This window comes from Labrus mixtus, chromosome 8, assembly GCF_963584025.1.
Source record: "Labrus mixtus chromosome 8, fLabMix1.1, whole genome shotgun sequence".
NCBI lineage: Eukaryota > Metazoa > Chordata > Actinopteri > Labriformes > Labridae > Labrus > Labrus mixtus.
Genome location: NC_083619.1, coordinates 25,794,994 through 25,808,084, shown reverse-complemented (window position 1 = coordinate 25,808,084; position 13,091 = coordinate 25,794,994). Strand labels below are relative to the sequence as shown.

At 40.8% G+C, this 13,091-nt stretch overlaps 1 protein-coding gene across 2 annotated transcripts in view; it reads right to left on the bottom strand.

Annotated features, from left to right (window-relative positions):
* The window catches only part of LOC132979539 (contactin-associated protein-like 4), a 340,781-nt gene extending 330,556 nt beyond the window's left edge, over window positions 1–10,225 (bottom strand). For both annotated transcript variants that reach the window (XR_009674058.1, XM_061045430.1), the window contains exon 1: window positions 10,015–10,225. Coding sequence is in view for 1 of the 2 variants with exons in the window: in XM_061045430.1 (XP_060901413.1) it covers window positions 10,015–10,102 (88 nt within the window). In the remaining variant the exon portion in view is untranslated. The remainder of the gene's footprint in view (window positions 1–10,014) is intronic.
* Between the last annotated feature and the right edge of the window lie 2,866 nt (window positions 10,226–13,091).

Here is a 13,091-nt window from a genome sequence, read left to right as displayed (position 1 = left end):
CACCATGGATTACCTGCAAAAGCCAGTCTCTTGCTCAAAATCCTTAGTTCATCTCTCAAAAGTAAATATCTGTGTCAATGAACATGTCAGTGCCATCAGAATGACAAGTCCTTGTGTCACTGTGTACGGATAAGACAGTCAAATTGCTTAGTCATGTTGTCAATATAGCAGTGTACTCTGGAGGGGTGTTCTGATATAAACTATGGCTAAAGTTCTGATGACAGTTATTGTAAATTGTAAGTTACACCTTAGTGTGTGTGGGAGATTGATTGCAAGAGATTCACATTTACGCTTTTACTGTTTGTACTGTAATTTGTTGACAGGTTGTTGACATGTCATTGCGATACAGAAAGGAAAAGACAGCACTGCATAGCACAAAGAAAAAAACAAAAAAACAAAAGTAGAAATGTGAACATAGGACAATCTCCTTAGGGGAAAACTGTACATGCAGTGCTGTAGGAATTACAGTGCAGTCTTCCTACACCTCCTGACGTTCCTGCCTGTTGGGCCACAAATTCTCATCCACATCACAACGAATATCTTCTCTTGCAGCGTGGAAAGAATCTTTTAGAGTGTCTTATCCAGCCTCTGCAGGCATCTGCTGTGATGTCATCACACGCTGCATCCATGGCAGCCAGAAGGGTCATCTGTGTATGTGGCTGGCGATCACATACTTTCCAGTATTTCCAGTTGTTCTCCCAACATTTGGCTGCACCCTTCGACCAGCCTCGGAACATTGTAAGCCCATGATTGAGAACGTGGTCTACAAGTGTGGCTCTTATCTCATCAGGAACGCGCATATGTCCTCGGCCTTGGCCTGCCTCTTCCTCTGTTTTGCCTCCCAGCTCCTCCGCCACGCAGCCTCACTCCTCTTCCTCTTCCTCTTCTCTCTGGCTGTTGACCCCATCCAATTCCTTGTCCTTCCATTGTCAGACATTGTAACATTGTGTTGTGCTCCGGCTATATATATACTTGCCAGTTGATGGTTCATGAGATGCATCTTTGAGCTATTTCAGAAAACTGGTTGATCTAATGCTTCACACATTTCCCTTTGTTAGAGAAAGTCAAGATTCACCTGGGAGCAATTTACCAATTCAGGACAGATTTAGAAAAAAAAGTCTAATGGAAATGTACAGAAATATGCTTGACATATTATGACAACTTGTTCAACCATTTTGCATGTAAAGACTTATGCGATGAACTAATGCCTAAATGTTGTGGGGGGTGAGACGATTCAACAGAGACCCATTATAATACATTTTGATCAACATGACATAAGCAATTGATAATGTCGGAAACAGCAGAGAATTGTACATAATCATTTGCATGGATGTACCAAAGCATTTGCAACTTGTTCAAAGAAATGAGAAACTGCTTTTTTGATGTGCACAAGTGACACAATGATGTGAAGATTGAAACAAGTAGTTTTGAGAATTTCAATTCTGATCTGAGAAAACACAGTGGGGGGCAACCAGTAGGAATTCACCCATTGGAGCTAGAGTTGTTTCCTGCAGGTGTGCACGCTCTCTGCAGGCCACACCTCTATCTCCTCTAGATCTAGCTGATTGGAAAGACACCCCATGTCCTAATTATTGTTTCTGTGTTCTATTTATTTATTCTCTTTGTTTCTTCGATTATAATTCTGTAAAAAACGGATTACTGAGTGATCAACGAAAAGTTAAAGCCACATTTTTTTGCAGCTCTGCACATTTAAACAGCATGAACGTCTTTTAAGAGTCTCCACTTTGTACCAACATTCAGCAATCATATACTGAGAAATTCATTACAATAGACGTGGGAGACCAATTTCTTCACTTCAAAAGGCTTATTATACTCTGAACGGCTGTGACAGCCCGCTGTGACAATGTTCGCCCTCTATAATCTCGCTTTGTCTCCACTGGAAGCTCATTACTCCATCACAGTCAATCCATCCACCCACACAGGAACTGTACACCAGAGAACAAGCTGCTGAGACTAATCTGTCAGAGGCATTCTGGGAGACGAAGTGCACGGCCTTTGACTCAACATTTGTACAATTTATGTTCAATGATGGATTTGATGTAACATAAGCAATTCTGTTCTTTTCTTATCTGTAAGAGAGAATTTAAAGGAAAATTTGGTAATTTGATCATCGAGCCCTTGGAGGAATAACAAGAGTTATGTTTCTGTGTTTAGCTTTCTCAGTTGAAGCGCCCCCATCTCTACTTTTTTAAGTGCTTACAAAAACTGAAATGAAGGTCAACATACAGAATATATAGTCAATACAGGGACTGAACATCCAGCTGCTTTAAATCAAAAAAGTAAAAGTGCTTTATTCTTTAAGTCTGTGCATCTGTGGCTCAGTTGGTGGAGTTGGTCGTCTCTCAATCGGAAGGTCGAGGGGATCCCCAGCTCCTGCAGCAACAAGTCCGATGTGTCCTTGGGCGAGACACTTAACCCTGTATTGGTCCCACTGCTTCATCAGCAGCGTATGAATGGATTAGTTATTTCTGATGTTCTCACTACATAGCAGTCGCTTCCATCAGTGTGTGAATGTGTGTACATGTGTAGGTGTGACATGCGGTGTAAAAGCACTTTGAGTAGTCAGAAGACGAGAAAAGAACTTTACAAGCTCGAGTCCATTTACCATTTCCATAAGTAGACCAATTTGAGTATCAGAAGGTAAGAGTGAAGGAGTTAGTGTTGGGCCCTGAGGCAAGACCAGTGGTTCTCAACTGGTCTAGCCTTCAACCCCATCAACTCTGCCAGGAAAAAAATAATTTCTGATATATCAACCAAAAGACAAAAAGTTAAATTACAGGGTTTACATCTTATGTTGCAAATGAATATGGATCAATGAGTGGGGAAAAAAAGACATTTGACGATCAGCAAAATCTGACCAATCAGATTCAACTTCAGGCAGTCAGTCTGAGTTATGTTAATTTCCAGAACCTATAATCTTTCCCATTGTAGATTGCTGGTGTAATTGAAGAGAATGAAATCATTTCTTAACACAAACTTTTCAAAACAACTCAACAACAAAAATCCTCAAGGCAGTCGTGTTTGGACCTTACAGAGTTTATAACATCAGAAGCAGTTCCAATCAAAAACCACACAAACACACTAATAAAAGGACTAGGAGGATTTCTAAATGCGTCAGAGGAAAACTCCAGCTACCTGTACAGCAACGCTAATTACATCCAGTAATTAAAAACGGGCAACATAGAAAGTACTGCAGTGCTCAGAGGAAGTGTGAAATAAATCTAAACAAAACAAGTCATGAGAAAACACAACTTTCTGTGGGCACAATTAGAGACGAGCAGCAAACCAATAAACAGTAAAGAAAGAAGAAACAGTGCCAGCTTCTCTCGGCTCCGAGCGAAGAGCAATGAACGAAAACTTCAAGTGGTGTTGGTGTTGTTGTTCAGGGAAGGTTTGCTCAAAACTTTTTCCGCAGTGATTTTGATTCAATGCCACACTTCAGGTCGTATCTGTCAACTTCTCTTTTAAACATTCAGAGGCACAAGGCTGGTTTTAAAAGCACAATGAGAGTACTTAATCAGGCAGGAAGTGTAACAGGAAAGGACAGGAAAGATTACATTTCACTTTTTAAAATGAGTGAGTGGGAAGACTTTTATAATGTCCACAATGGTAGACTGCATGAGTGCTCTCTATGTTTCATCACCAAGGACAGCTCAGACTTTCCACGACGAGTCAGATCAGATTTGGTTTTCAATAAGGAGCTCTGTGTGTTCAACTCATAATTCTTACAGATGAAGCCACCACACATGTCCCCTACTTCCTTGCCCGTACCGTGTTGGGTCTGTGCTAGGACCTAGCAGAGTCCATGAGTGTAATGAGATCCCCCGTGGTGCTGTAGTCGATGGTTTAGTCAACGCGGGCAAACTTGTAAGTGCTACTTGTGGAAACTAGTTGCAACCGTTAATCTGTCCATGTATGTCAGGAGTCTTGTGTTTGACCAGTAAGACCTTACTGACGTCACCTTATTTGCATATTCCAAAACGACAAAAACAACACCAACAAAGCCGACAGTTTAAGATCAGTGAGTGGAAGCCTAGCCTCCTGGCAAACGGCAACAACGTCAGCCATGCCCATAGAGCCGATTAAACAAACCGCTTAGCTGTAATATAATAAAAACAGATGATTTATATAACCCCAATCCTCTGTCAGTTTTTAAACATAAACAAAGAAATGACATGTAGAGACCAAAATACTTTTTGTCCTAGGCTGTAAACATGTAAATGGTCTTTTAATGTTGGGCTTAATGGGGATTCCTTGTCTTGGTAGCCAGCCTCAAGTGGACACTGAAGGAACTGCAGTTTTTTCATCACTTTTAAATGGCTTCATTTTTTCAACACCAACAGATGCTGCCTGTCCGAGATCGACATTTATCAGGTAATTCATTGTCTTTGTTTTTTTTACTCCACAATCAAGCATCTCCAGCCGCCTTTTTCTTAGGTGTTAAAAGTCATGTCACTGTCGCTTCTGAAAGGTGATTTAGCCAGGTGAAGTATTTCAGTTTGCAATCTATGTTTGGATTTTAGGTAATCAGAGAAACCATAGAGGTTAGAGGAAGCATCTCTTTGTTGCAGGTTCAGGTTCAGATTCAGGGGGTAGACATCCATCATGACACACAGGTTGCGAGACAAATGTAACAATGTACAACACATCAGAGAGAGTAGACTCTGACGCCCTACATTTAAGTGTTTTTGACATGACCTGCTCTATTCACAGTTTTGGATGATTTGGCTTTTGGTAAAAACTTAGGGGTCATTGGTGCAACTCAACTTTGAGTTTAGCCTGTCATACTGTTGTTGCTACATTGCTCTTTGGATGATATTGCTGCAAAAAACAAAGTGCAGAAATTCAACCAAGAAAATGTGAGTCCACTCAGGATCTTCTTGACTGATGATTCAAATTGTTACCTTTAAGAGGGGAAGCTATAAAAGAAATAGAATATATTTGTGTACACTGCAGGAGATTGTATTATCCTGGTTAGGTGCTTGTACTTTTTAGAGGCAAATGAACGTTTAGTCTTGCTCAATGACACATCAACATTTGGACGGGGAAGGCTGAATGATTAATGGTTTTTTCCTGCAGCTAAAAGGCTTATTCTTCAATTTACCTCACTCATAATAAAGTATCTGCTAGACACAGAAAAAGATCCTAACACACATTCGAAGTGTACAACGACTCCTTCAAATCTTAACCAGAGTCATCCTTTGAATGTATCAAAGAAAAGAAGTGTAAAAACATCTCTCCTTTTTTCACTTCTACACCGACTGTAACCTGCCGCACAAATCATTTAAATAGCAAATTGCAGTTTGAGGCAGCTCAGAGGCACATTTTTGTTACATATAAGTGGTTCGGTTGCCAGCCTTTGAGCTGCTAAACACACAGAGACTGTCTCATGTTGTTATATTGGAAGGCGATTAAACGCACAGTGACTTTACGGCCCTGCAGGGCAGCCGTTTCACGCGCCGACATCCTTGAATCTCACCGTTTGTGACACATTGATTCCTGCTCCGGCTAACAAGTCATCAGGGCACCACTTGTGGCTGTGGAAATATGTATTTGTACTCTGATGTCATTTTAGTGCCACCCCCATAATGAACAGTGAACTGCCTGGAAGGGGTGTGCAGGGAGATGTGCAGCTCAGCCCTGAATCCTGCAGCTGGCATCCCTCCATCTCTGCAGTCTAAACGTATTATGCTGCTGTGGTTTATGGTCTGTGCATGATGAGTGTGCTACTGGGGCAGATCAGGCGAGATAAAGAGAGCGATAGACAAATACAGAGAGAGAGAGAAAAGAGAGCAAGGGAAAGAAAGACAAACCAAAGCTAAAGATAAAATATTGATTGCACCACAAGAAAAATGGTACATTAGTCTAATATAAGACTTATATAAGATATGCATGACATTACTATATGAGAACAGAATGAGAAAAAATACACATCTATTTGTTTTTTTCTGTCGTTGAAAAGGTTTGATAGGTCGACCTCTCCTGTGAAGTTGGATACACTGAAAACCTGCATCAATCAGGACTTAACTAATAGAACATTTTAAGTTACTACCCTCGGACTGTGGCGTCCCAACCAACACCTGACGACCAGCCTCCACCATCGGACTGTGTCGTCCACACGACCACGACCGTCCTCATTCATGCACGGCCTGCTCCGACCTCCACCTCAGCGGAAAGGAAGTGTGGACAACAGGAACGTGATGAACACAAAGGAGAAATCTTTCCTGCATCTTATCCCATGTGCTCTTTTTGTAAAGCTTCTCGAGATAACACTTGTTGTGAATTGGCGCTACACAAATAATGACTGATTGATTGATCGTTTGTAAAGCTGGAGTTATCATTCCGTATAAAAATACACCACATGGCAACCGGCCATGCTCAAAATGAAGCCAGTGCAGAAGCGCAAAAAACTGAAGTTCTTTAAGTGCCCACTTGAGTCCGGCTGCAAAAGCCCGGGAAGTTACAAACCCACTCATTCAAGAATGTTATTATTGATACCTTGACCACCTAACTTTTTTTTTTTTCTTTCTTATTTTTTTCTTAATTGATACTAAATCAGTTACATTAATGTTTAGGTTATACATTTTTAGGCTTTCTCCATGAATATATAGGCTCCTACATTAAAGCTTAGCATTTCGACCAACATGACAGACTTAGCAAAACAAAATTCAAGGAAAACAAGCAAGAAAAAAACGAGGATTAAGACAGAATTATGGTGAATGGACAGAGACATGAACCCTCCCTCGTTTCTGTGGAACAAAAGCTACAATTCATTCAGTGTAGTAGTTACATCATTACATAATGTCTGATTATGAAACAATTTAAAAATGTTAGATGCAACTATTCTCTCAGACTGGGTTGCGTACACATCAGAATCTAAACTAGCACCTGTTAAACCCCCTAAAAGAGTTAACTTTGACCTTATTCTACTCATGGCTTATAAAGGTACTTATAGTTTGTTTCTTTATTTTTGTCAGGAGCAGATATTTAATGTTGACTCAAATTGAAGGAATCATTTTTACATAATTTTGACGTTCCAGAGGACATGACAAACGATGCATTTAAGGACTTGTTAACCAAATCCTGACATCATCAGCAGCATTAAAAGGATCTAATTAAACTCCTGTTAGGAGGATTTGATCAAAGACTGATGCCACAAATGGCTTTTACTGGAAGCTTGTTTTTCACATTACTGGCCAGAGTGATAATCCTGTTCACTAAATCCGTGATCAAATAGTTATCATCCTCCAAACACAGTTATCATCATTTAAATAGTAAACACTGACATTTGCTAATTACCTCGTTTTCATAATCATGAATCCTATGTTGGGCGTGTTGCAGGTGCAATGATTAGAGTAATAACATCTCAATTATTCTTTTAGATATTTTAAACCAGGTGATCTCATGTAGCTCCACCCACCTTCCATCTGCACCTTACCTTGTTTGATACACAAATAAAATATTAATAAAGTTACAGTGAGACAGGAGAACTCAGCCGGAGAGAGAGAGAACAAATAGAGAGAGAGAGAGAGAGAGAGAGGAAGATGAAGGGATGAGAACAAGGAGAGGAACGAGCGAGTGACACAGAATCAGCTCACAGTTTTTAGTTACAGCAGGTGAGCGGTAATCCAGGTGGAGAAAAAGAAAGATAAAGGCAAGCGGGTTAAAGAAAGAAATCGGAGCAAATGTGCCGTGAGGACAAAGATGAAGAAAGAAGCTGACGGGAAACAACAGGAAGCGAAGACGAAAAGAAGCAGAGAGACGAGGGAGCGAAGAGAAAGCAGAATAGGGAGCGGAAATCTTTATTTTGGTGAAAATACAGAAGTGAGATAGGACAAACCATATTGTCCTCATCTGTCCTCATCTGTCCCTCTCATTGTCTCTCTCTCAGAGCCAACTGTTTAAACATTACACTGAAGCATGAAAGAGCAGAATTTCAGATCTATCAGGTATTTTTAAGATGTTCATGTGGCTAAATATTGTAATTTCTAAATACTTTCAAATCCAGCTCTACCCTCTATTTTAATTTGATGGAACTTTAACGTTTTGTATGATTAGATCATTTGCACTTAATCGTTTATTTATTTGTTGTTATTAGTGCTAATAATTAGGATATTTCAGTATTTATTCATGCTTTTATTTTGATAGAGGTGGAGATATAGATAGGCAGGAAACAGGATGGGCGGTCACCAGGGAAGGTGCGGTATGTTTTTTTTTTAAGAGGATCTCAGATAATCACTCCATGAGAACGTGATGCCAATAATCATTCTTCGTAAACTGAAATATTCCATCAACACAAAACAAACTATTTTTTCTGTCTGGACGCTGACAATTAGTTTGGATCCTGTGTACAATCCAACCTTCCCTTTGCCCGACGACCGGTTTGATTTTTGAGTTTCGTTTATTTGTAAGTTGACAAAGTTAACTGACCCACTACAGAAGCTTTTTTATCAAAGTATGTAAACCACAGACTTCATGTTTGATGGTAATCCCATCTTGTTAAATGAAAATGTGTTTTACATAATTTACTTTCAAAATAAGCATTTTTTTTTAAATATAAAGTTACTTTGGATTTCCTAGAATAGTTTTAGAAAGTTTGATTCTTTAGTTAATGTTGAGATAAGGAGCTTAATGACAGCACAGCTGGTTTGTAAGAAGGGGTATATGAATTAGTGAAAGACATACTAGAAACTGTAAAGGATGCAGATAAGAAACCAGGTAGATAAGGAAGAAGAAGATGATAACAGTATGGCACATATTTAATGTCATCTTGAACAGCATAGGTACAAAAAGCAAAGAAAGAGTAGAGCATTAGAAGAAAGAAACAGGAGGAGAAGAGATCACTGTGTTGTGGAAGAGCAGAGAAAAACAGTGGAGGGATGGATGACTTTTTTTCACCATCTGTTTCGATTACTCAGAGGCATACATCACCGCCCTCTCTCTCCTCCACTCGACCTGCTTCTCTCCTCTTGGATTTCCCTCCCTTTCCTCTCTCTCTACTGGTCTCTCTCAGGTTGTGAAGGATAAGAGCAACGCCCCGCTTTACTCACACACTGACACAGCTTCAGCCCTGAAAACTGCTCTATGTTGTCCAAAATGACTCTACTGCATGTGCAACGTAAGGCAATGGAGATGTACTATTCCCCCTGTTGCGGAAACCAAATAAACTAACCAGCAGCCTCTCAGCTCAATCCCAAAAGCCAACCATTCTCCAACCCCCAAAAAACAACCTTCTTCCTCTCACACACTCATGCACCTTCACACTCTGGCTGCTGCGTACAAAGTGGCTCAGTCCCCCCGGTGCTCATCATGCTGCTCTGAGCACCAAATTAACCAGAAAGAAAAACAAAACACATTGTTTTATGCACACGAGCAGTGGATGACTAGGCGACCAATAGTGGGCAACAATGCTCCTTTCAGCCTATAGTCGACTCATCACAGCTGGGACCTTGTTCCCTGCCAAACATTCAGCTCTGTGCGTTACAATTTAAAAATCATTTCTCTGCAGAAAAAGAAACGTGGTCAAATGGAGAAAAACCAGAAAACACCTCGTTCAAATAAGGAGGAAAAAACGGACATACGCACAGACCCTGCATAAAAGTTGCCTTCTAGAAATGCGCAGAGGACATGTTCTTCTAAAAACACTCTCATAGGCTAAGTTATGATAACGATATTACTGTTATTGTTAAATTTAACTGTCATTAAATCCATTTTACAACCGAGCACTGATGCGCAACGGACACGCGCAAAATCCAACTAAATTAAAAAAAAACTCATGTGCCATTACCAGATCAAAATATTAGGCTAAGTAAATTAGGTAAACTATACACATGCATGGATATCGTTCAAGAACAAAGCTCTTCAGGTATCCCCATAGGAAGGACACAGGGATGAAGCCCCGTTAAAGCAGCCCCTCGGGGGTCTGCGCTGCCCGGACTCACTCCGTCTCCTCCAGGGAGTGAAAAGTTGAAAAAAAGCGCACAGCCTGCTCACCTTCTCCGGTTGTCCTGTGAGAGCTGGAGAGAAGCAGCAGCGCGATCTGAGCGATAATCCCAGCGACACTTTTAGTCCACAGATCCATGATGAAGCGGAGAAAAGGCTGAAAGCAGAGAAACCCGGCTGCTGCTGCTGCTGCTGGAGGAGAGAGACGTCCGACCTCTCCTCTCCAGCTCCAAGAGAGATCTCCCCACACACGACTGGAGGAAGAGAGGTGAGGAGGGAGAGTAAGAGAGAGAGAGGATGGAGAGAGGGTTGGTTTTACTACGCGGTCACAGCTCCAACTTCACTGCGCCGCCTCCTCCTCTCCTCAAAGCTCCCCTTTAGTCTCTGTGCACAATAAAAGCGCTTTCCAAGACCCTCTGCAATGCCAAACTGGGTCCTCCAGTTTCCCCGTCATCCACTGCGTGTGCTGCCAACAATTAAAGGCCTATTGACCACATTCACAGAGACAAATAGGGCAGTAAATTCTCAAAAGGCAGACTGCAGGTCACAGTTCTCTAGTCGCAAACAAACACAGATTTACGCGTTGAATAAGATAAGATAAAGATAAGATATACTTTATTCATCCCAGCAGGGAAATGTAGATGTTCCAGCAGCCATCATACATACAAACACACAACACAACACATATATACATACAAACACACAACACAACACATATATACATATCCCACCCATACAAAAAAACATGAGCCCACAATACAGTTTGATGATATATGCAACTCAGGCTAAAGTTTAAAAGTTTAAATGTCTTCTGTCCTTACTTAAAGAGTCGTTATAAAGTGCAATTGCAGTAGGTAAAAAAAAAGAAGAATATTTGAACCCTCACATTTAATTAGTCGTACTTTTTTTTTTATTAACATACAGGCTCCGTTTTAGCCTTCAAGTAGCCTTTAGTAAAAGTTGAAATGTGCATTAAGAAGCTGTAAATTATTACCAACCAGCATGTTCAGGCTAAGACATTATCGGTCAATCTGTCTTGTGTGTAGATTGGTTGCTAGGCGACATCTCAAGCACTGTCCAATCAAAAGAAATGAGCTATGTTAACTGATCGGTATTGTAGCATCACAAGCTAGACTAGCTGGCATAACTTCAAAACAATTGAGTTTTAATGAAAATAAAAGAAAGTTATTTAAAGCAGAACAGACATGATGAGGAAATGTGTTTTAGAGCGGGTAATATTCATTCATCATTCATATTCATTAATGGGAAACACGTGGCGTTTATTTTCACATGATGCCTTCATGTTTAAAGCTATCTTCTTGCAACATATTTAGCATGCTTGAAGATGTATTGCTGATTTTACTTTACAGGGACTTTAAGCTCAAGTGGCGTCGTTTTGTGATAGGAGTTAGCCTTTAGGCTATGCGTTACTTTTGTAGATTAAATACAAAATCATACTGGTTTAAATTAGGCTGCTAATAAACACCTTTTTTATCAAGTTTATATATCTTGAGGCTACTTCATAAAATGATGTCCATCATCCACTTTATGTTTTTTTACTTTTCACTCAAAAAGGTTAATGTATCAAAGAGCTAACTTCAGATTAATCAGTTGGGTCAGCTAGCTAGCAACACATCATCCGCCTGAAAGTGTAAAGGTGAAGATATTAAGTGAGAACTACTTTCTTTATTTTTTACCTAAGTCGTTTTTTAAGTGCCCCTTAAAAACACTAAGGGCACGGTCACACTGGCCATCCGTACCGTGCCCAAGCACGCTTCAACGCTAAAGTCCAGTTCGTTTGACCAGTGTGACCGCTCCATGTCGTGCTCAGGCACGGTACACTTCCTTGGCTTTGGCACACTTCGGAGAGGTGTGCTTCGGCATGGTACACTTCATGCACGAGCACAAGCACGCGGGTAAACAACGCTGACAGCCTTCATTATGGAGAAATCCAGAGTTTCATGTCTGTATCTGACTAACATGACACAATATAAGACACAAAGGAGCTGTCATGCTCTGTGTTGTTCTCTGATGTGCAGACGCGGACTCGACTGCGCGTCTCTTTGTCTCTCTCTCTCTCGCTCTCTCTCTCGTCCGCCTGTTTGTAAACTGAGCACGCTTCATAATAACATAAAGCGTGTATGTGTTGAATTAAGACGTTATGTACAAGAGGTAATCGTGCTTAGGCACGGATAGTCCTGAGTAGTGTGACCGCGGGCCGCGCCGGCCAGCGTGGGAATGGCGCTGCGGGGGGGGCAATCGTGCTTGGGTACAGCACGGTACGGATGGCCAGTGTGACCGCGCCCTGAAACAACCTACAAAATACATTGGAAAAAGGCTAAGTTTGAAATTACAAAACAGCAATGGGATATGCTTGTGGAGGTCACCGCACACCGCCGAAAATAGCTTAGCTAAGACAACGTAATCTAACGTAAAAGGTTAATGTTTGTGCTTATTTATCAAAAAGATGGGAGTGGTAATAATCAAATTTTCCAACCAAACAATCACATGGCTAATACATAGCAGACTATATTGCCATAGAGAAAAGGCTATTCCCACGGCGGCCATGTTGCCATGTTATCACGCTCAACACGAGGAGCCAAAATGCTCCTAAAATGGCTTTTTATGTCTCCAGATTTTCAGGATCAATTTGTCTGGATACTTTCTTGTCAACCAGGAAGCTTTAAAACAAAAAGAGTAGCTCAGATTTACAATGTTAACATGATTGAGACCTGGAGCACAACAGTGCGATATAAGAACAACATTTGGGCTTCCCAAACTGAGAGTGACATCACGGGAACATGGCCGTTGTAGGCATATGGTCTATAGAGCTCAACAGTGAAAGTACATTTGCCCATTCAAATCCTCCCTTGATGTTTCACAAAATCCGTATATCAAGAGATTGGTGACTGGAACCGAGACAATCAGCTACCCCAACACTCGTGACTATAGTACATTTAATTAAAAAACGGCGTTATTAAACAGAAAAAAAGGCAAAGGTACAAGACTGTGGACATAATTTTCGGCCGGAGTCGAGGAACTACCCATCCCACAATCCATTAAAAGTAACTTTTGTTGTTGGTGTAGTGTTTATACTGTTAATGCAAGTGTTGTACTATCATGTAGTT